The sequence below is a fragment of the Globicephala melas genome, chromosome 5 (genome assembly GCF_963455315.2).
Source record: "Globicephala melas chromosome 5, mGloMel1.2, whole genome shotgun sequence".
NCBI lineage: Eukaryota > Metazoa > Chordata > Mammalia > Artiodactyla > Delphinidae > Globicephala > Globicephala melas.
Genome location: NC_083318.1, coordinates 68,993,098 through 69,017,566, shown reverse-complemented (window position 1 = coordinate 69,017,566; position 24,469 = coordinate 68,993,098). Strand labels below are relative to the sequence as shown.

Genomic DNA, 24,469 nt, shown 5'->3' with positions numbered 1-24,469 from the left:
TAGGCATTCTCTCCTTACAAATACAATTCATTTAGAGATTTAACATTTCTCCCTATTTTTAGACAAATATCCATTTCAATATAGGCAGGTCATTTACCTCTCAGTCGGCCTAGATGTGTACCACTATTAGAATAATTTTCCAACACATGCAGTAGAGTGTTATCAGCAGGGATTATTTTTCTACTAAATAGCCACATTGAGTAGAACAATGTAGCCCTATTGGTTGGATTAAATTTAAGTTTTAATCAGACATCTGTGTTCTACAATTTGTTACTCTGTGCAGGTGTCTTATGAGTGTATATTTCTTTCTGTCATTTCCTTAGTACAATTCTTTCTGAAAAACCTGCAAATTATCATAACTGGAGTTGACTAGAGTGTTTTGTTGTTTCTGTTCTATTCATTTGTATTCTCTCCCTTTTGAAGTGAAAGTTCTGAGAGGATACTTATGTCAATGAAACTATTTTACCTCTCATTTTATGGTCCCAAGACTTAGGGAGAAGGTACATCTTTTTGCATTCAAAAGAACGACTCCCATTTCTTTCTTCCATTTAATTTTAAGATCTTTTCATATCGTTTATAATTTAATAAGCCTCATTATTATGCCTTAATTTTGCAAAAATTTTAGCAGCCTGATAGAATTTATCTGATGCATAAGTGCATCAAAGGCTTAGAGAATGTGAATGTCATGAAGTGTTATATGTTTCTAAGTCTAATTTATGTTCCATTATGTTGTATGAATATAAAGTGGAACAATGGAAAATTTGGTGTTCAGTTTAATATACTTTCAATCCAGCGGTAATTTTTTAATGGAATGTGAAGAAAATTATGGTTTCTTTCCCTTCCTCCAAAAAATATTCACATGGAACCATTCTCAAAAGAACATTTATAATCTCTGTGTATTCATCATCCCCCTAAAGACTATTCTTTGGAAGCACGATTCCCAATTTTCTAAACTCTGTTTTAACAAAATAGCATTGGCCTGCCAAACAAAGCAAATAAAAAAATCCCAAAACTGGAAAAATATATTGTTTTATTATTAGTACTAGTTGTTATCTTAAGGATCAATCACTAAACTATGAGCAAAGATGTTACAAAAAATAATCTGCTATATTTTATATTTTTCTGTTTTTGTTTTCTTTCTAAAAATATGTCACTATACTAATTTTTAAAAATCGATTCTGATATCAATCTGTCGCTTTTCTCATTAACTAATATAACCCTACACTCCTGTATCTTATCTAACCAGATCAAACTATGTTCTACTAGATTTAGGAATTGGCCATACCCCTTTTGAAACTAACAGTGAAGCTCTCTGTGCCCAAAGTAATCTCTATTGCCTTTAATTTCCTAATATTAGTGTAATTTTAAAGATGCTATGTATTCTACCTTACCAAGGAAACTACATAAAAATCACAGTGGATGAAGATGTCATGTTTTATTTTTTCTCTGAGACTAATATTCCACATCTCAAATTGTAGAATCATTAATATATAATCCAATTTCTGTTCTATTCTGTGGACATAAAATATTTTAAATGTTTTACCACAAATAGTTTAGACCTTATTTTTCTTTACTTGTTTCCTTAAACAAACAATTTAAACAATCTCTAAGTGATATAAATATATGTTGTTGAAATATATGGGAAAACCAAAAATTTTTTCCCTAATGTCATAATCGTTTTGATCATATAATGTGAATAATAATGGAATAACACTTAGTCCATTCTACTCCTCAAAATTACTTAGCAATTTGGAGCCTATACTTCCAGGTTTTTCCATAAGTTTAAACAAATATGTGTATACACATTTGTATGTACATTTTTTATACAAATGAAATCTAACAGTTGTTTTTGTCACACAGCTAGTATCAAAGATATTTTTGTAGGTTTGTACACATACTTAGTTGTACCTCCTTTTTAATGATAATATGGTATTCTATATTAAGGAAGTATCATAATTTGTTAAATTATTCCATTACAGATTCTCTTTTTTGTTGTTTATTATGAATATTGTTACTGTGTATATATATATATATATATATATATACACACACATATGTACATGCTTTTAGTTTCAATATTTCATCAATGTTGCCAAATTACTCAATTTATTCTATTAGAGCAATTTATTCTATTAATGGTTATAAAAATGCCATTTATCTATATTATCAATGGTACTGAATGTAATGAATCTTTTAATATTTTGCCAATGTGATGGCTAAAATTTGTCACATTTTAAAGTTATTCTCCCTTGCTACCAGTAAATGTTAGCACAGTTTGTTATTTTTATTAGTCTTTTTTTCCCTCTGAAATTTCTGTATACCAGTTACGTTGTAAATATCTTTGTCTCAATCTATCCTTTGTCTCCAGTCTTTGTCTAAACTGTCTTATGTCCTCCATGAGTTATTTTTCCTTTTTTTTTTGTCATTTTTTTTTCCTTTCCTGGTTTGGTTACATGTTGCATAGAAAGACCTCCTCATCTCAAAAGTTAAAAAACATTTTCAATATTTTCTTTAATAGTTTTATACTTTATTATATTTTGATCTCTAATATATCTGCAATTTATTGTCTAAGTAGTAATCTAATTTATTTTTTCTAAATGGCTTGATAAACCTTTCAATCCAAGTTACTGAATAATTCATCCTTTCATTTCTAAACTGACTAGTCACGTTTATTGTATACTGAATTTCTAGACACTTGGGATCTGAATTTGAAGGTTTGATTTTGTTTTCACTGATTTCTTTATGTGTTATCACAATATGGTTTTGATTACAGTAACTTTATTTTGTTTTCTTTTTATTCTGGCAAATTTCATCTAACAATCTATTTTTCAATAATTTCTTGTAATTCTTATATTGATTCTTCTACTTAATTACAGTATAATGATTTTAATCTGTTATATAGGAACTGTGGATTTTAATTAAAACTTTATTAAATTTATAAACTAATTTGAGAATTATGTATTAATAATATTGTTTTATAGCCAAAATATTTATTTGCCTTTATTTTGTTCTATTCTTATATTCTTCAATTGGTGTTTTAGTTTCTTCACATAAGACAGATCTTCCCTGCTATATTTTTTGTAATTGTTTTATAGATTGTATTATCATTGTGAAAGAAATCAGTTTTTTTTTTAAGTTTATGATGGATGAATACTAGAATCAGAAAGCTACTGCTACTATGTTTTAAAATTTATATTAGGTTAACTACAATCAATTCTCTGATTAAGACCAATAATTACAGTTTTCAGTTGTTTATTTTCTTTATTCACTGTAATTTTACTTGTAAACAGCAAGATGATTTCTAATATTCGGTCCATTTATTCATTTACTTAGTGAATTTTTTTTAAATTTTATACCTACTATATGTCAGGCTAAGTGCCAATGGTATCACATTGAAAACCTTAACCCTGGCTTTCAAGGAGCTTACAGAGGGTCATAAATAAATAAAGTAAATAGCTAATTAAGATGCAGTGTGATCAATTTTATGGTAAAGTTAAGCACTGGACAAACTGGAACACACTTATTTAATGTTCTAGGCATGCTTCCCTTCCCCCTCCTCAAATTTTGAAAGCATTCCTCTCTGTGCCTCAAGTGATGGGTCCCAAATTCTTTTGTGTTAAGAGGATAATCACAGAATTGAGTGGACTATCACTTCACCTCTCTAAAACTCTGAAAGTTCAAATCTGTAACTCTATTATCTATCATCTTTTACTTATTTCGCTTCCCTACCAACTTTTATGAGCAATAAAAATGATTCAGCATTACTACCCTAAAAAGAGCTTTGTACAAAAGAATTAAGCAGGTAGAATATAAAGGCAAAAAGAAAATAAGAATTAAAGTTTTTAAATTTTATTTTCTTTGACTTTCAGATCTAAATTCAGTGCCTATACATACTCTTTAAAAGTTAGCTCCTGTAGGCTTTGACATTAAAATATAGTCTACTCAGAAACATTAGAAGAGGTATGTTTCTTCCCTGGAACTTGTCACTTGACTTATAGAAATGTATCTGATGTTCATAAACAAACACTAATTTGTCATGAGCAACAGATCACAGGTGAGGACTTGTTTGGAACTTCACCTGCACTTTTTTAAAAAAAATAACCCATTTTATTTATCCATTCCACTACTGATGCATATTTGGATCTTTTTTCTGAATTGATGGTACATCCACTAATGCTTCTCTGAATATTGTGGAACAAGCATTTTGGTGAACATACTATGCATCTGTGTTGAGTATGTACCTGGGAGTGTAATTATTGGGTCATAGAGTGTGTGCACATCCATCTTTAGGAGATAACACCAAGGAGTTTTCTAAGTGGTTTTAACAGTTTGCCCTCACAGCCCTGTACAAGAGTTCCAGTTGTTCCACAACCTCATCAACACTTGGTGTTGTCAAGGTTTTTTATTTTAACCATTGTGGTTTATGTATAGTGGTATCTCATGTTTTTAATTTACATTTTCCTCATGAGTAATGATGTGGAGTGTCTGTTCATGTACTCATTCCCATTTGGTTATCTTTGTTTGTGAAATGCCTAATCAAATCTCTACCCATTTTTTTTTTCCTGATGGATCATCCATCTTTTTCTAAATAATTTATGGGAGTTTGTTACAATCTTAGAGATGAGTCTTTTTTTTTTAAGTTTTGCTATATGATTTAATATTATTTATTGCCTTGTCCTAAACAGCTTGAAATTCAATTTTGTAATCATAGCCTCAGCAATATGTATCGTATTTTTTTTACATCTTTATTGGAGTATAATTGCTTTACAATGTTGTGTTAGTTTCTACTGTATAACAAAGCAAATCAGCTATACATATACATATATCCCCATATCACCTCCCTCTTGCGTCTCCCTTCCATGCTCCCTATCCCACCCCTCTATGTGGTCACAAAGCACCGAGCTGATCTCCCTGTGCTATATAGCTGCTTCCCACTAGCTATCTATTTTACATTTGGTAGTGTATATATGTCCATGCCACTCTCTCACTTTGTCTCAGCTTACCCTTCCCCCTCCCAGTGTTCTCAAGTCATTCTCTACATTTGCATCTTTATTCCCATCTTGCCCCTAGTTTCTTCAGAACCATTTTTTTTTTTTTAGGTTCCATATACATGTGTTAGCATACGGTATTTGTTTTTCTCTTTGTTTTTCTCTTTCTGACTTACTTCACTGTGTATGACAGACTCTAGGTCCATCCACCTCACTACAAATAACTCAATTTCATTCCTTTTTATGGCTGAGTAATATTCCATTATATATATATATATATATATATATATATATATATATATGCCACATCTTCTTTATCCATTCATCTGTCGATGGACACCTAGGTTGCTTCCATGTCCTGGCTATTGTAAATAGTGCTGTAATGAACGTTGTGGTACATGACTCTTTGAATTATGGTTTTCTCAGGGTATATGTCCAGTAGTGGGATTGCTGGGTCATATGGTATTTCTATTTGTAGTTTTTTAAGGAACCTTCATACTGTTCTCCATAGTGGCTGTACCAATTCACATTCCCATCAGCAGTGCAAGAGTGTTCCCTTTTCTCCACACCCTCTCCATCATTTATTGTTTCTAGATTTTTTGATGATGGCCATTCTGACTGGTATGAGATGATATCTCACTGTAGTTTTGATTTGCATTTATCTAATGATTAATGATGTTGAGCATCCTTTCATGTGTTTGTTGGCAATCTGTATATCTTCTTTGGAGAAATGTCTATTTAGGTCTTCTGCCCATTTTTGGATTGGGTTGTTTGTTTTCTTGATATTGAGCTGCATGGGCTGCTTGTATATTTTGGAGATTAGTCCTTTGTCAGTTGCTTCATTTGCAAATATTTTCTCCCATTCTGAGGGTTGTCTTTTCATGTTGTTTATGGTTTCCTTTGCTGTCATCTGCACTGTCTTACTAGATAATGGAAGAGTCTTCCCTAGGTGTCACAACAAGGGCATTTGCATTGCAGTAAACTTTATATGAACTATATCCAGGGTGACTTTACAATTTATCATCCAAATTAGGCCATTTTGTGAGTGAAAGAGGTTACTATTAATATTGTAATTATTCTAGGACAACAGGTGTAAATCAAGATTGTCCTGCGAAAATCTTGATGAATATTTACCCTATGTATGAAAAATAGTTTATATTGATTGATTGACTTGTTATAGACATATATATATATATTTTCTAGCTGTAAAGATGAATTCTCCTCATGATTATATGGCTTAGCATGCCTTGTCTTCACTTAACCTATCTCTCAGTTATCATTAGTTTAAAACTTTTGCTTGTCATATTCAGAAGAGTAATACAATCATTAAAGTAATCTTTTACATACAATAATTTACTATGTAATCAGATGGATTTGTCAAAGTATTAAACTAAGTTAGTAAGACCAAAAAAACAACACTGATACAGGTGACTCAGAAATTTTCTTTAGTAACAAGTTACAAGTGTCAATTAAAGAATATGAGAAGCAAAAGCCTCAGAGAAACAGATGCCAAGTTGGGATTGGACATGTAAGAGATTTTTGAGAGAAATGCCTGTGCAGGGTAAACGAGAGGAAGTGGAAGTAAGCAGAGAGAGCCTTCAGATAATAACGGAGGTCTGATCCCTGTGCAAGTATAAGGCAAAGAGGATGTTTGGGTTAAAAGAGTCTCAGACTAGAGAGCCCTACTAAACAGGCTTTGGCCAGGCCAGCAGGATTCATCCAACACAAGTTGCCCTTTAGAGAAGGCCCTAGTCTTGCAGGAACGGGTCTGTACTACCATTGCCACAATGTTCATTTATTGCCTGAAAGCAGCCCGCGGAAGCTTGGATCTGGTACAGATGCAGTGCTCGTCCAGAGGGCTGGCGCCTGGGCTGTCAGTCAACCATGTTCCTACCCCAGGAGAATCGAGTGGCAACTTTTTAAGGCTGCCAATTTCATTTTCTTGGCAGAGTGTAAAGCTCTACTTGTCTCTATAAAAACCTCTACTTAATTACTTATTTTTTATGATTAGAAATTTATTTCTGGGCACTATCTGGGGTATAGGAAGAAGCAGTTCATTCTTAGGTAGGCATTAATGTCAAATTAACTCCTTTTCATATAGTTATATTACAAAATTATGCAGAAAAATTGTAGTATACTATTAATATACAGAACAAAATTAAATTTTGTATAGCTCCACTAGCATAGAATACTTAGTGTATTCATTATACTGCTTTCCAGTTAAATCTTTAGCCATTTTATACCTAGGTTTTGATCAAGGCAAATTATTATATGTTACTTTGCATATAACATTAAATTATGAAAATAATTTAATATTTTTACAGACTTTTCATAATCACCAATTGAATGGATGCATCAATCACACCATATGGACATATAATACTTTACTTAAACCTGCTCTTTTGTTTAAAATTTGTGTTACTATAGATAACACTGTGATAAGCATCTTTGTATATGATGGTTTTTTGTATCATCTGAATAGTTTTCTCCATTAGAAAATAAGATCATATGGATCAAGAATAAAATTTTACTTATCTTTTTGTTTTCAGCAATTAGCATATTTTGTAATACATGGTATTTCCTCTATAAATGAATTAAAGCATTGGACTGAAGACTGAGCACACACTTTAGAAAGTCTTTTTCATCAGAGAGAGTGTGTGTGTGATTCCTTGAAATTATTATTCTAACTTCTCAGAACTCAAAGGCAGAGACTAAGCATTCTACCCATGCACAACCCAAATGCACTTGCTAACTACTTACCATAAATGTTGTTGTGTTCTTATAAATTAGAAAACTCAAAATCTAACTACCCTGGATTGTTTAACAAAGATAAAGTAAGATACCATGGAAACTTCAAAGAGAAAAGGAGTCTTCAAGCTAAATCAATCTTGTTTCAAATCATGGCTCTATTATTTAATAGTGTGGGTCCTGCGAATTCTATAAATCTATTTTTTTCTAATTTGTAAAACAGGAATAGTAATGTTTATTTCATGGGATTACTCTGGATTAAATGACATACCTTAATATGGAAGAAACCTAGCACTCAGTTCATGAAACATGGTAGGAACTTACTCAACAGCTGATAAGAACAATAAAAACATCAATCATCAAAATAAACATTTAGTAAAATTATATACTAAGCAGTATATTTATTTCCAATAATGATAAAATTATACTCATTCAAATTATTTAAGAGAAGTGCTTGCAAATGTCTACAAATTCCTATAATATTATCTACGAAAATAATACTTGTTTCCTCCAAATGAATGTTCATTCAACATAGGTAAATGTTACAAAACTTCCAGTCTATGAATGATAGTGAAACATCAGATATGCTATATGAACTATCTTTAAAATTATAAGTGTTTTTTAGTCACCAAAATAATACCAGTGTGAAATTAAGGTAGTTAATGAATATTCTGAAGGTAATTCAGAAAGTGTGGAGGAAAAATGAAGAAAATTAACTATAATGAAATTTCTTTTCTGCTTTGACAAAAATGAGGAAAGTTAGTTTATGATGTCATTGAGGTCAATTTTTATATTACCTCTGAGATAGCTGGGAAAAGGGGGATATACGTCAGTACAAGCGTGTGCTTCCTGGATTACCAAGATGTTACTACCCTAAAACACAGGAAAAACATATTTTTTCTGGGAACTTCCATTTGACTACAAAGAAAAATCAAGTTCTTATACGTGCAGTGGTCTGCATCTATCCATCAGATGTTTTATTTTATAAAACTGGGATTTAAAGGTAGATGGATGCCCTAAATTTTGGTTGTTGACAATATCTCAGAAGTTCTAATTAGATAAAATTTTCCTGGAAGACACATGAGCAGGATTCTTAATATTTCAGTACTTTTAATGCTTTAGTTTATAAATGAATGTATGTATGTACGTATGTATATATTTTATTGAGAGAAAATAAGAAATTATTTAAAGGAAATCATACAACTGTATTTCAGTAGTATATATTTTTGAAGTTAAATACAGCAAAACAATTAAAACAAATGAGCACTTCATTAAAAATCTGTTAAATAAATGTACTCCAGGAGTTCACATAGGGATAAAATTTGTATACAGTGGTAATAAGCTAAAATCTCAGTGGCTTACAATACTAAATATTTATTTCTCGCTCAGGCTACATGTCCATTGTAGGTCAACTGTGGCTATGTTCATGTTGCCTTCACCCTGAAAGTGAAGTCATGGAGTAGTAGTAGCCTCTGCCTGAGTATGGCTGGTCTTCTGGCAGAAGGACAGAGATATGGTGAACCATGCACTGACAAAAAATCTGCTTGGTAGTGATGTATGTTACATGTATTCCATTAACCAAAGCAAATTGCAGGGCCAAACCTGAGTTTAATGGGACAGGGATGCATTGCAGAAAGGAGTATTTCAGGTCACATGACCAAGTTAGAAGTCAGTGGAGTGAAAAGAATAATTCTCTGACATGAAGAAGAGGAAAAATATTGAGAAGAATAATGTACTCCATTATCCATTAACTCTCTGTTAATAACTATCAATACAATTATTGTAAAGATAAAATGAGGTACAAATACTTACAGGTTAAGTTTTAATTTACAATGTTAATTTATATTCTTTAAAAGGATAAAGAGAGTGGATGCTAACTAAACTTATTGTGGCAATCATTTTACTATATATACATAGATCAAATCATTATGTTGTACACCTTAAACATATACAATGTTATATGTCAATTATATCTCAATAAAACTGAAAAATAATTTAAAAGGATAAAGGGGGTAAAGGCTGCATTAGCTAAGATGTTTAGGTTCACAGCAAAAGAGATTTGAATGAATAGTGTAGAAATGTCAACTAAGGCTGTTAAGATAAACTTGAATATCTACTGTGGGAGGGAAGCTCATCTCTCAAATATATGTAAATAAATAATATAGATTTACCTGATTTTACCAGTATAAAAGTTTATATATACTTTTTCAGTGGAGGACTAATATTTACTAAAGTTGGATGTAAGTCTAGGTTGATCTCACTCAAATGAAGGTGGGGTTACTTACGGGTAATAAACAAAGTAGTTTGTTACTTTTGGTGGATTATAGATGAATATCTATGTTACTATATGTTTCTACCACAGTTCATAAGTAAGCTGAAACTTTATGCTTGTTAAACACACAGGCGTCACAGGAAGCATTAGCTATAGGACCAGGGTTTGAGTCTCAGTTTTGAAAATAAATGAGTTTGTGCTTTGGTTGATTCCCTACTGACTTGTTTCCTCATTTACAAAATAAAGGCAGTGGGTTATTTGATCCCTAAAGTCCATCTTCTAGTCCTAAAATGTGATAATCATGCTTTCCATATATATACACATATATATATGGAAAGCATGATTATATATATATATATGTATATATATAGACATGTATATATATACATATGTGTATATATATAATATGTATATATATGTATACGTGATTATATATATATGTATATATATGGAGAGTGAGTCAACCACTCATGATTTGGTAAGACAATCTTTGACAGAGTTCTTGGAATAGATGTCTGGGGTCTCGGTTCTTCTGACTTAAAAGGAAGAAGCATAGGTGTGTTCAATACTTTTTCCTTTTTTCTTTGAATCCTTCTTCACTCATCTTTCCTTAAGTCTTCTTTTCTACACGTGCATTTTAAAATACATTTTACCAGACTAATGATTACAACTTTTCCTGCACTTATTTACCTTTTAATTTTTATTTTAGGGTGTGGTGGTATAGAGTCACTTACGTATGGTTGTGCAGATTGTGTACCACACAAATCTAGGGCCACTCCTCACATTATCAGTGCATAATCTCTATGGCCTTAAATGACAGTTGTGGGAGTGGCAAAACTTTATTACATTAATATTATACGATATTTTCTTGCACTGGATTCTTCATTTTTGAGTATTATTAAAACAGGACAGTTCATATGATGTAGGCCTTAGTCTTACTGAATGTAAAATATTTCGAATGCTTTTTTTCCCCTCTTATTGTTCTCTTACATAATTAGAATAATCTTAAACTATTTTTTAAAATACACTACTTGGTTGAACTTTCTATTATACAATTTTTGTTTTTGAATTCTTTAGTGTTGATAAAGCAGATGATGAAGATGATGAGGATTTAACAGTGAACAAAACTTGGGTCTTGGCACCAAAGATTCATGAAGGAGATATAACACAAATTCTCAACTCCTTGCTTCAAGGCTATGACAATAAACTTCGCCCAGATATAGGAGGTAAGTTCGAGTAATCATTCTTGGATTTTGGTGACTGTGAAAGCCACATTTGCTGATGTTATTTTATCATATTTTATATTCCTTGAGTGTTCGATGTGTGTTAGAGACTGCGGGTTTGGCAATTATTATTTGGAATGGTACTGCTTTGAAAGCTTCACAGTTTGACGTGGGAAGAAAGACATCTAAACATTTTCGATGTAATTATTTTACAATTGCTACAACAGAGCAATTTTTGATAAAACTGCCTGAAAAACTAAGAGATATTTCATAAAAGGGAATATTTGAAAGGTACGTAGGAGTTCCAATTTTTTGCAATGCTGCACTGTTTTAGTTAATGTAGAATTATAAGCCTTGAGAGTATAATTAGTGTAGACAATCCAACATTGTTCTTCTTTGTCAAAATTGTTATTCTCAGTCCTGAGCATTTATGTATACATTTTACAAAATAAATAACCTCTAAGTTTCCCACTGCAATACTTTAAAACAAACAAACAAAATGTAAGTCAGCCAGATTTTTATTGGGATTGCATTAAATCTATAATCAATATAGAGAAATTGAAATGTTTACCATACTGAATTTTTACTGTACCAAATTCATGATCATCATATATTCTTCCACATATGTTCAATTTTTATTAATGTCTTCTGTAAAGAAGTGCTGAATATATTTTACTAGATTTAATTTTCTAACTTGAAGTTTTAATGTAAGTATAAATAGATTTAAAAAAAATTTTACTTTCTAAGTTTTTATTAGCAGTGTATAGAAATACAATAGATATTTTGCTAATCTACTCTGTCCTCAGCAGCCTTGCTAAATTGATCAACTTTATGTATTGTTATATTAATGTAGATTTTCTATAAACACAGAGAGTAATGACTATTACCAATAATGACTACTTTGCCAATAGTGTTTATTTTGCAAATACTGAGCATTCTAATTAATTTTCAAAATTATACTTTTTTCATGACCTATTGCACTAAGACTAGAATCAGTGTTGAATAGTCCTGGTTTGTTCCTGATATCAGGGAAACCAGTCTATATTTCACTATTAATTATGATGTTTGATGTAAGCTTCTTTTTTTTTAAGATGCTCTTTGTAGTTCCTTTATCTTCTTATTTTGCTAGGGTTCTTTTTACCTCCCTACTGGTTCAAATGACTTCTGTGCACCTATTGAAACCATCATATTGATCATATTTTGCCCTTTATTCTACTAATTTTTTTTCTGTAACTAACTTTGGCTGATTTTTAAAACTTAAACAAAATTTGCATGTCTGTAATAAATGTTACTTAGCTGTGACATGGTAATATTTTTAAAATATCACTAGATTCAGTTTGATAATATTTAGTTTTGGAATTTTATATCTATGTTCATAAAGGGCATTAGCCAGTTATTTTATTTTCTGTAATGTCTTTTTCAGTTTTGGAGTCAATATTATGCTAGCATCTACAAATGAGCTATATTTCCCTCTCTTTTCATCTCTGAAAGAGTTACCTAAAATGGATTCTATTTCTCCCTTCAATATTTGGAAGAATTACTTGGTGAAGTCATGTTGGCCTAGAGTTTGTATTTTGGGAAAAAATTTTAGCAGTTCAATTACTTTATTAGTTTTGGTTAGTTTTCAAGGAGTTTAAATTTTAAAATTTACTTGAGTTAGATCGTTTCATAACATCTTTTACGATATTTTTAATGTTTTTAGGATCTGAGGGCTTTTCTCCTTCGCCATTCCTGATAATTAGTAATCTATTCTTTCATTTATGAATAAATCTTGAAGGGCTTTAAAGTTTTTATTAGTTTGTCATAAAATCGAATTTTATCTTTGTCAAATTTCTTTGTTGAAAATTTTCTTAAATTTTATTATTTTACACTATTTTGTTTATTATTAATCTATTTTCCATGATTTAATTTTGTTTTCCTAGATTATTTTAATTATTTTTTCAAAATAAAATTTAGGCTTAATAAAATATTATCTATCCATGAAATTCCCAGAAATCTTTCAGCCATAATGTTAATATTTACATAATCATAGAACCATTATCTAAATCATTAAATTAATATTGATACAATACTATTAACTAATCTACAGACCTTATTCAAATTGTGGCAGATACCTCACTGACGTCCTTTTTTTCTGTTCAGAATCCCAACCAAGATCACACATTGCATTTTGTTCTCATGCCTCCATACTCTCCTCCAACCTGGTATAGTTTCTCAGTTTTTCTGTTTGTTTCATGAACATGATAATTTTAAAGTATACTGGCCAATGGAACGCCCCTCAATTTGTCTGATATTTTCATTATTGGGCTGTGTTTATGCATTTTTGCCAAGAACACCACAAAAGTGATATTTTGTGCTTTCAGTGTATTGTGTTAGGAGGCATGTGATGTTTATATATCTTATTACTGGTGATGTAAACCACACTTTCATTAAGTGTGGTTTCTTCCACGTTTCTTCACTGTGAAGTTTATTATCTTTCTTTTTGATTAATAAATATGTTGTGAGGAGATACTGCGCTGGGGAGAACTATGCAGATATTCTCAGCACACTTTTGTCCATTCCTCTGGTCTGTATCAATGATTCTTACCTGCAGGAGCATTACTGTGATGTTTGTCAAGTGGTAAGTGAATATTATCATCATTCCTTCTACACAAATTAATTGTAATTCTGCAGTAACTAGGATCTGTGACTTGTCCAATTGTTTATCTGTTCACTTATTTATTTACTCAGTGTAGACCTCTAGATATATGTCTTATCTTATAGTTTATTATCCTTTACCATCGTTTATTTTATTGCTCAAAATGAAAATTTGACAACTGATATGTCCTATAATTTTATTTCTCTGTTCTTTTATGTTTCTATCATTTTCTGAGCATATCCTTACTTTCTAACACATAAAATTTTCCAGGCTCCTCTTGATCCAGCAATGGAATTCATCATTTCTCCAAGAACCCTGGTTCCTCTTTTTGTAGAATGGTATTTAGAAACCAAGATGTGAGCACCAGGTGTATTTCTTAATATTGGGTGTCATTGCTTCTTGACCTTCTCATTGGGCAGAAGGAGAAAATATATGTTCTACACACACATTCATAGGCATCTATATTTCTATGTCTATCCCTGTGTATATGTATTATAAACCAGAAGTCAATACTGACAGCCCTGTTTCCAATCCAAAGACAATAGGGTTCATTCTAACCTTTCCCTTTTCCTTATCTGTAATTTCTTTTTCCATCAGGGAGACACCTGGCTCTCATTTACCCATAGTATATTTTAGTATTTGTTCAATTCCAGTAAATACATAAAGTAATTCTATAATTTTAACACGTCTATAAAAAATTAACTAGAATAAAATATTCATATACATTTTTTTTTGCCTTTATATTTGCAGTATGTAATCAAAATACTGTTCCCAAAAGTAACTTAGGTTAGTTCTTTTCTTCCTTATCCCCATTCAATGTGGTTATGTTAACCATTTTATGACAGTTTCGTTTCCATGTTACTGGTTATATTCCACTTTGAATGGAATTCATCTATGTTTACTTTTAGCATTTGTATGATTTTATTTCTTTTACTTAATTCCCTGATGCATTTGAATTTTATTTCTGTGTATGGTGTAAAGTATGAATCTAATTTTTATCTTTTTCAAATGGCTTTTCTGTTGACTCAGCATGATTTATTAAAAAGTCAATCTTTGCTTCCATTATTTGAGATGTCAACTTTATCATATATTACATTTTCTTATGTACTTTTGTGATTTCTGTCCTTTCTATTCCATTCTTTCATTTGTTTTTCTATTTATTTGCCACCACACTATATTAACATTAGAGATTCAACAGTATTTTGAGACTAAAACATTTAGTATTAATATCTTATAAAGCTGGCCCCACCTCATATTTTCATTTTGTTTTGTTTTTCCTTTTCAGTTTTCCTGGCTATTGCGTGTCATTTAAAAAAAAATAGGAGCTTTATTATCAACAAGTTTAGATACATTTAAAAAAGAGCTGTTGGTATTTTTATTGGGATTGCATTAAATTTGTAAATTAACTTTGGGAAAACTAACATCTTTATAACATTGAATCATCTAATATGGGAACATGGGCTGTCTTTCTAAATCTTCATGTTAATTTTGTATCTCTCTGGAATGTTTTAAGATTTACTCATAGATTTTTCATATTTCTTAAATTGAATCCTAAGTATTTAATTTTTTTCTCCTGTAAATATTTCCTCAACTCTAATGTCCTCTACCTGATTTCTGGTTTTGCATATCAATGTCATTGATTTATGAATGTTCATTATATATCTTACTACCTTCCTGCTGCCTTACTGATTTTTTTTTGTTAGTTTAAGCATCATGTGTTTTCAAAATATGCTATCATACCATATACAAAAAAGTATTTATTTTATTTACCAACTCATATGCAACTAATCGAATTATCTTGTCTAAAAGCATTATGTTGTTTCATTGTCAAACATGTCTAATATAATAATGAATAGTAGTGGAGATAATGGGTAATTTTGCCTCGTTTTAGTTCTTATGGAAATGACTCTAGTGTTTCTTCATATGAATATTCACATTAAGAACTTATCCCTTGATTTGCTTGATTTAGTTTTAAAATCAGGAATTGGTACTGAAATTTTTCAAAGACTTTTTCAACATTTCCGGAAATAATTTTGAGCTTTATTCTCTTTAAATCTATTAGTATGGTGTATAGTATTAATTGAAACAATTTGCATTCTGGACTAAAGCTTTCTTGGTCATGATATATTATAAACTTAATGAGGTATTGGATTCTGCTTGGTAATATATTATTTAGTATTTTGTATTGGTATTTATAAGTGATATTCATCTTTTATTTTTGAGTACTGTCTTCATTTGTTTTAGCCATCCTTTTACATTTGTTTCATGAAAAGGTATTTTCCTTCATTCTCAAAGGTGTAGCACTTTATCTGGGTGTTAGCATCATCTGACTTTTGGAAGTTTGATAGAATTCCATTATAAATTCATCCAGGTCTTGTGCTTTTTGGAAATAGTTAATCACTTTGATCACTTTGTTCTCCTATGAAATTTGGTCTGTTTGTGCTTTCTACTCATTTTTGGTAATCTGTATTTGCCTAGGAAAACTATCTCTTTTATTTAGGTTTTCAAGTTTATTTGCAAAGAAGTCTTCAAAGTAATTTCTTAGGATTAAAAAAAAACCCTTTTTCTGTTTCAATGTTTAGTTCCCATTTGTTATTTCCTATTTTATATTTTGTATTATTACCCCCTTTTTCTGATCAAGAAAATTAAGAGAAGTGGATTTTTTCAGAATTTCCATTATTAATGAATGAGCTCTACTGTTTTTCTATTAACTACCTTGTAATTTCTACTTTGTCTTTATTATAACCTTCATTATATTTTATTTTGTTTTGCTTTTTCTTTTGAGTTGGAAATTTAATTATTTATTTTCCCTCTTCAATTTTTGGTGTGTTACTATCTGTATTTCCCTTTTTCTCCTGTAGATTTTGCCTCATAAAGGTAAATGCATTGTTATTTGGTGTATAAATATTTTGTGTTATATCTTCATAATGACTCTCATGGCTTTAAACATTAAAAAGTTGTTTTTACTGAGATGGTTAAATTGATGCCAATTACTTATCACAAGAAACAGAAATCTGTACTTCCATTTTACTCATCATATTTCACTATTATTATTTGACACTCTCTTTTCTTTCAATTAATGTCAACTCCCTGAAGGTAGAAAGCATCCTATCCCTCATTGCTAAAACAATGTCTGAAACATAAATTATGTTCACTTAATATTTACTGAGTGAACTTTTTTGAATAGAACCTAGAGTGTATAATCTTTTAATTTCATGTGTAAGTATTTTGACAGTTGTTCTACTTCATGGATTTAGCATTTTACCTAAATTATTTCAGATCGAGATTTGGACTTTCAAATGCTATATACATCTGTGACATCACATTGTTTAATAGATTAGACGAGACATGTCCTAAGTACCTTGATAATTATACCATGCATAGCAGCATTTGTATCTGTGCACCTCAGATTATACACAATGAATTAGTTAATTGTTCACATGATTTGTAGGCATTCCTTTCTGTCCAAAATTTGTGTTAACATCTTTCTTCTTCATAAATTATGAAAACAAATTTAATCAATTTACTGAGGACTTATGAAATTAATAACGAATTAACATTAAAAGGCTTTGTAATTCTAGTAAAGCTTTAATTACTTTGAGTTTTCTTTTTTATTTCTTAACAACTTTTCAGGTAGAGTCTACAGCTTTTCAAACAATTTCAGTGATTTAAAGTTTGATCTAATCTAAAAAATTACTATCCCAATAGATTTAAAGCTATCCCTCTCCCAGGATAGATGATAGACATGTGACACTAGACAGGGACTTGGGGTGAGAAGGGGAGGATCTGCTTTTTTATTCCATCTGTTTAATTGTTCTAAGTTTCTAGTGATGGGAACACGCAGGAGATATGAAGAGTTAACTGGGTGCAGTTTGAAACTTTTGTCTTCTTAGTTTTTATTTCTTTTTGGGTTAACACCAAATGGCCCTTGGTACACTTTTGGAGAGGTAAACATATAAATAGTGAGGGTAGGAGGGTAGGAATAGAGTAGAAATGCTTTATGTTGTTGTTCATAGGCATTTTATACTGTTCAATTCCTTGACCTGGGGAATCTAGAGGCTTCTCTATATCTTCCACCTGCCTTAGCTCCTTTCATCAACAATCTAGTCTGGAGATATGTGCTGCTGGTGGCCAAAAAACTGGTAAGATGCCTCTGGTCCAGTTATCTTCCTTTGATGTGAATTGTACCCACAAGAAAATAAAATATCCTAGACATTCTAAAGAGTGGGTGTGCAGATACTCCATTACTTGTCTTTCTTTAAATCTCCTCTCCAACTTTTTTTTCCCCTGATCAGGTGTAGGAGTGGAAGCAGGTTGATAAGTCTGCTGTCTAAAGAGACATTAAACTACAGAATAAGACAGCAGTCTTTCATTCTCCTAAGAAGAAATTCCAAATAATTAAATTTACATATACTTAATATATATTATGTATATTAATAACAGTCATACATTTGTGAGTACTGAATACTTGAAATTGATTATTGACTATTGAGTACTTGAAATGTGGCTAGTATGGCTAAATTTCAATTAAATTTAATTAATTTCTATTTAAATGTAAGTAGTAATATGTACTGTGCAGAGTAGCATTTTATCTGTTCATCTCAGAGTATACATAATAAATGACTTAAGTCTCTCCAAAAAGTGATGTTGGGAAAGCTGGACAGCTACATGTAAATCAATGAAATTTGAACACTCCCTCGTACCATATACAAAAATAAACTCAAAATGGCTTAAAGACCTAAATATAAGACATGACAACATAAAACTCTTAGAAAAGAACATAGGCAAAACATTCTCTGACATAAATTGTAGCAGTATTTTCTTAGATCAGTGTCCCAAGGAAAAATAAATAAAAGCAAAAATAAACAAATGGAACCTAATTAAACTCAAAAGCTTTTGCACAGCAAAGGAAATCATCAACAAAACGAAAAGACAGCTTATGGGATGGGAGAAGATATTTGCAAACGATGCGACCAACAAGGAGTTAATATCCAAAATATACAAACAGCACATACAACTCAAGATTGAAAAAATAAACAACCCAATCAAAAAATGGGCAGAAGACCTATATAGACATTTTTCCAAAGAAGACATACAGATGGCCAAGAGGCAGATGAAAAGATGCTCATATCTCTAATTATTAGAGAAATGCAAATCAAAACCACAATGAGGTATCACCTCACACTTGTCAGAATGGTTATCATCAAAAAGTCTACAAATAATAAATGCTGGAGAAGGTGTGGAGAAAAGGGATCTCTTGTACACTGTTGTTGGGAATGCAAATTGGTTCCTCCACTATGGAGAACAGTATGGAGGTTCCTTAAAAAAATAAAAATAGAGCTACCATATGATCCAGCAATCCCACTCCCTGGTACATACCCAGAAAAAACAAAAACCTAATTCAAAAAGATACATGTGCCCCAGTGTTCACAGCAGCACTATTTATAATAGCCAAGACATAGACACAACCCAAGTGCCCATCAACAGATCAGTTAAAGAAGATAAGATATATATATATGATATATATACATATATATAAATATATATATAAAGGAATATTACTCAGCCATAAAAAGGAACAAAATATTGCCATTTGCAGCAACATGGATGGACCTAGAGAATATTATACTTAGTGAAGTATGTAAGACAGAGAAAGACAAATACTATGTGATATCACTTATATGTGGAATCTAAAAAATAATACAAAGACTCTATATACAAAACAGAAAAAGACTCACAGGCATAGAAGACAAACTTATGGTTACCAAAGGGGAGAGAGAGGGAAGGAGGGACAAATTAGGAGTATGGGATTAACAGATACAAAGTACTATACATAAAATGTATAAAATAGATAAGCAACAAGGATTTACTATATAGCACAGAAAATTGTAATCAATATCTTGTAATAATCTGTAATGGAATATAATCAGAAAAAAATAACTGAATCACTATGCTGAACACCTGAAACTAACACAATAGTATAAATCAAATGTACTTCAATAAAACTTTGAAAACAAACAAATATGAATAATTATTAAAGTGATTTTGTAGGCATTCTTTTCTGTCCAAAATTTATGTTAGTATCTTTTCTAGCCATCTGTGTTAGTATCTACTAGCTAAGGTATTAGACAGCACAGTCTTAAGTATCTATTTATCCATATCTACCTTTTCTTCCATGTGTATCCACGTGTCTATTTGTCCATATGTGACCTAGGGAAGGAGATGGCAAATGCTAGTTGACATTCCTTGTTAGTATGGCCTGGGAAGAAGCATCTGGACCCAAATATGACATCTTTGTGTTGAGAACCCCTGCTGTCTGTTCTAGGGCAATAAGACATAAATCATAGTTCTTTCAAAATCTGTATAACTGCAATATCCATATCAGTGGGACTGTTTCTTTTTTAATACCATTGAGGGGCAGTAAGAAAAGACCATTAATCTTATTTTCCAGGATTAGAGTTTTTGACTGACTTAAATTAATTTTAATATCCAAGGTGACCAAAAAGCTACATATTATGCTAAAGATATCTTAGACTATTGGAATACAGCATGGTTAAAAATAAGTATGAAGAAAATATTTTTAAAATTCATTTTAGTTTATATCTTCTGATTGATAACCAATTACCCACCCAGAGTGAGCTCTCTTCGGTTTTGCCTTAACTACGTGGAAACTCGATGTTGAGCTCACTGTTTTTTTCTTTCTTTCTCTTTTCCTTCCTCTTTGTATTTTCTGGATTACTAAGTTGCCTGGAATGTCTATTTCTATATACTCACTTGCACTAGGAGTTTACTTATATTCTGGTGAGATACTTAAAGCAAAGTACTTAGAAGTCACAGCACAGAAAGAGGCCTTGCAAAAATAACTCAGTGTCCTCTTTACCTGTCTTCCCTCTATCTATCAAAAATGTAATTTGCTGTGGCAGTACATGCTTTTCTAAGTCATTGTTGTACTATCACAAAAAACAGATCTTTGATCTCTGTGTGTATTGATGAATTAAACATAGTGTGCCCACTTTCTAAACATCATTTAATAAGCTTGGAATAGCAATTTTCTTTTAGCTTCATTTTCCTACTTTTTAATTGAAGTATGGTGTTTTCCTTTTTAAATATCACTAAAATCCTGCAATTGGACAAACCTTCTACTGAGAAAATCATAAAGCCAAGAAAGTACTTACTCAATTACTAAGAATCCTGTATTTTAAGTGATTTCACCCAAAAGTATTGTTCATAGCATGAATCAATGAAAGCAGTAATAAGTCATTATTAAGGAACAATTACAGATTTCTGTTGTTTTCCTTTTTATATTTTGAAGCATATAAGCACTAGCTGTAGTTTCAAAATTAATCTGAAATATTTTAATTCACTTTCAGGTTTATTCTACGTCGTGTTTTGGGGATGAAGTTTAAAGGATTGGATCAAATGATAGCACCTGCAAGTTATAAAATGATACACATAACAACTCAAAAAATGCTCATAGTTTGCAAATATATGTTCATTGTGTAATTTATTGAATATCTTCTGTGAATAGCAATGTTCTACGCTGGAATTACTGATGTAATATATCTTTTGTCCCATCTCAGAAGAACTTGATGTATGCGCATCATGAAATAGTGTGGCTCAAGCCCTAATGCCAGAGTTAATATTTTTGTAACATACATATATTTGCCTTATAGTTAGGTAAGGAAATGTTGATATCAAGAAACCAGGACTGATCACTCATATCTACATCTTTCTCTACTGTAAAATGTGAAAAGTATGTCCTGTAAATAAAAATGTCCTCAAGAATATTACTCAGCCATAAAAAGAAACAAAATTGAGTTATTTGTAGTGAGGTGGATGAAACTAGAGTCTGTCATACAGAGTGAAGTAAGTCAGAAAGAGAAAAACAAATACCATATGTTAACACATATATATGGAATCTAAAAAAAAACAAAAACAAAAACAAATGGTTCTGGAGAACCTAGGGGCAGAATAGGAATAAAGACGCAGACGTAGAGAATGGACTTGAGGACACGGGGAGGGGGAAAGGTAAGCCGGGACGAAATGAGAGAGTGGGATGGACTTATATATACTACCAAATGTAAAATAGATAGCTAGTGGGAAGCAGCCACATAGCACAGGGAGATCAGCTCAGTGCTTTGTGGATAAGGAGGGTGGGAGGGAGACGCAAGAGGGATATATGTATATGTATAGTTGATTCACTTTGTTATAAAGCAGAAACTAAGACATCATTGTGAAGCAATTATACTCCAATAAAGATGTTAAAAAAAATCATTTAGTTCTTGTTATAAGCGGTGTTCAGCCCCAAGTATCATGCAATAGAGAGCAGGCACTCAGTTTTTGTTGATTTATCAGATGAACTGAAAAAGTCTAATCAGATAAGACTGGTACATTGCACTTAATTGCTTATAACTGTTAATAAATATACTAAATGAAACTAATAAACCTATTGTTATTAATTGACTTTCATAAAAACCACTCTGTAAATCTAGTTATATTTAGCTTAATTATATGATATTTATTGGTTACAATTCATAGCTAGTCAAACATAAATGGCAAATGATTAAAGCAACTCATCTCAGAAGTCATCAGCTTAGGTTAAGCTATATAAGTTAAGCTATATAACCTTCTATAAGTCATAGAACCTACTTTTATTTAAGAAATCTAATTGTTGGCTACTAGATCGAATTACATTGTCATGTATCATGTAAATCTAGAAACCTATAGTTTTGCATACTAAAACTATTTCTAACAAATCCCATTTATTTTTCTAGCTAAGAAAATATGTATGTCATGTAATAAAATATTTGCTTGAGGTAAAACAAACTAAATAAATACTGTATGTTTTTCTAAGTGTAGGGCTTTTTATAATTTCAAAGATTAAAAATAAATATGGTTTTAAAATAATACAGGCACTGTTTTCCAAAATGCCTCAAGTTTTCCATGGAAGCTTACCAGCCTGGAAGCTCTGACAGACTAAAAGTTACTAAGATAGGGAGACTTGAGACAGGATAGGGACTCAGACAGGCAGATTCAGCTATGTACTAGAGGAGGGGGTTCATCCTGCGAGGTCTAATATAGTGCCTGCATTGTAAGAGTGGTAAGTACTGGGCCAGAAAGGGAAATCACATAAACTTATCCAGAAAGGATAACTGAGTATACAGTACTGGAAACATGCTTACTTTAGCATAGAAACTTTCAGGCTACAAGGTGGTTTTTCTGCTTTATTTTATTTGCATTATCTCTATGTAAATCTCCATGAGATCTATGACAGATTTTCTTCTCACAATGTCTTTTTCCCTTCCTGTCTTCTTTATGAAACCTTTATATGCATTCCTCAACAAGTATTTGCTGAATCAGTAAATGAACCCTTTATGCTTTATATGGCAGGGGGGGTAGGGAGTAAAAAGAAACTATGTGAAAATGTTTTTCATAGTGAACAAAAAAATCTCATGAGTATAAGTTATCATCATTATGGTAAATCTCATTATAGCAAGCCAAAAATACCTGACAAAGGTTCAAAGCCCAAATCACAATCAAATATGCACTATTGCAGATAGTAGTTAATCATATCATTCGATTAACTTTAAAAGGCTGACCTGTGCTGCACATTTTGATAGAATATAAGAATACAGCATACACCATTTAAACACTAACTTGGAAAACACAAATGGTTACGTACAAAACACAACAGATGAAGTCCACAGGGATGGCTGTACAATATATTCTAAGAATTAGATGAAAATACACCTTTCACTGGAACCAGCTATAAACAACCCAAAGGAATTTTGTTAACAAGAGAGGAAGGAGGTGTGAACAAATTTAATGAAGCTCCTCACAAGAATCAGACCTGGATGTAGACGCTTCAGATCTGTCACCTCCTTTAATCATCATAACTATGCTTCAAGCTCTAGTGTGTGCCGAACTAGCTTATACTGGCTCACAATAACCACTCATTATATATCGTCCCGACTCTGTATTCAGTGACTTCACACTGGTGTCTTTAAATCTTTCATTGTGGGAGTATTTACAACATTGAAATCAGCAAAAGGTACAAATCGGGGCTTGTTTTCTCCCAGTCCAAGAGCAAGTTTGTTAACATTTGCTAGCACATCATGATATGCACTAAGTAGGATAACATAACAATGTTTAGGCTCTAAAATCCATCTAATCCTAAAATCCTATGACTATTGCAGAGAAAATTACCTAGCATTTTTAACTGAATAAACTTCCTTAGTTTTAATGGATGATTTAGACAGTTTTAGGCTGTACACTGGGAGGTTTTTAGTCAAAAATGGTAATTTTTAGTTACATAATTTATTTGTGAAATGAAATTGTTGTTGTGTTTATATAATGGGCCATGCTTCCTCATTTAATAATGAGAATGTTTTATTCTTGAAAGTGTAAAATAGTAATAGTTATTAAAATTTATTTAAATAAGATTTATTTAAGACAACCTATGATTATATCTTTGACCATTCTTTTTCTTTTTTTTTAACATCTTTATTGGAGTATAATTGCTTTACAGTGGTGTGTTAGTTTCTGCTTTATAACAAAATGAATCAGCCATATGTATACATATATCCCCATATGTCCTCCC

At 31.3% G+C, this 24,469-nt stretch overlaps 1 protein-coding gene across 1 annotated transcript in view; it reads left to right on the top strand.

Annotated features, from left to right (window-relative positions):
* GABRG1 (gamma-aminobutyric acid type A receptor subunit gamma1) overlaps positions 1-24,469 on the top strand; it is a 67,881-nt gene that overhangs the window by 5,529 nt on the left and 37,883 nt on the right. The window contains exon 2 of the mRNA XM_030880450.2: positions 11,086-11,234. Within this exon, the coding sequence (XP_030736310.1) occupies positions 11,086-11,234 (149 nt within the window). The remainder of the gene's footprint in view (positions 1-11,085; positions 11,235-24,469) is intronic.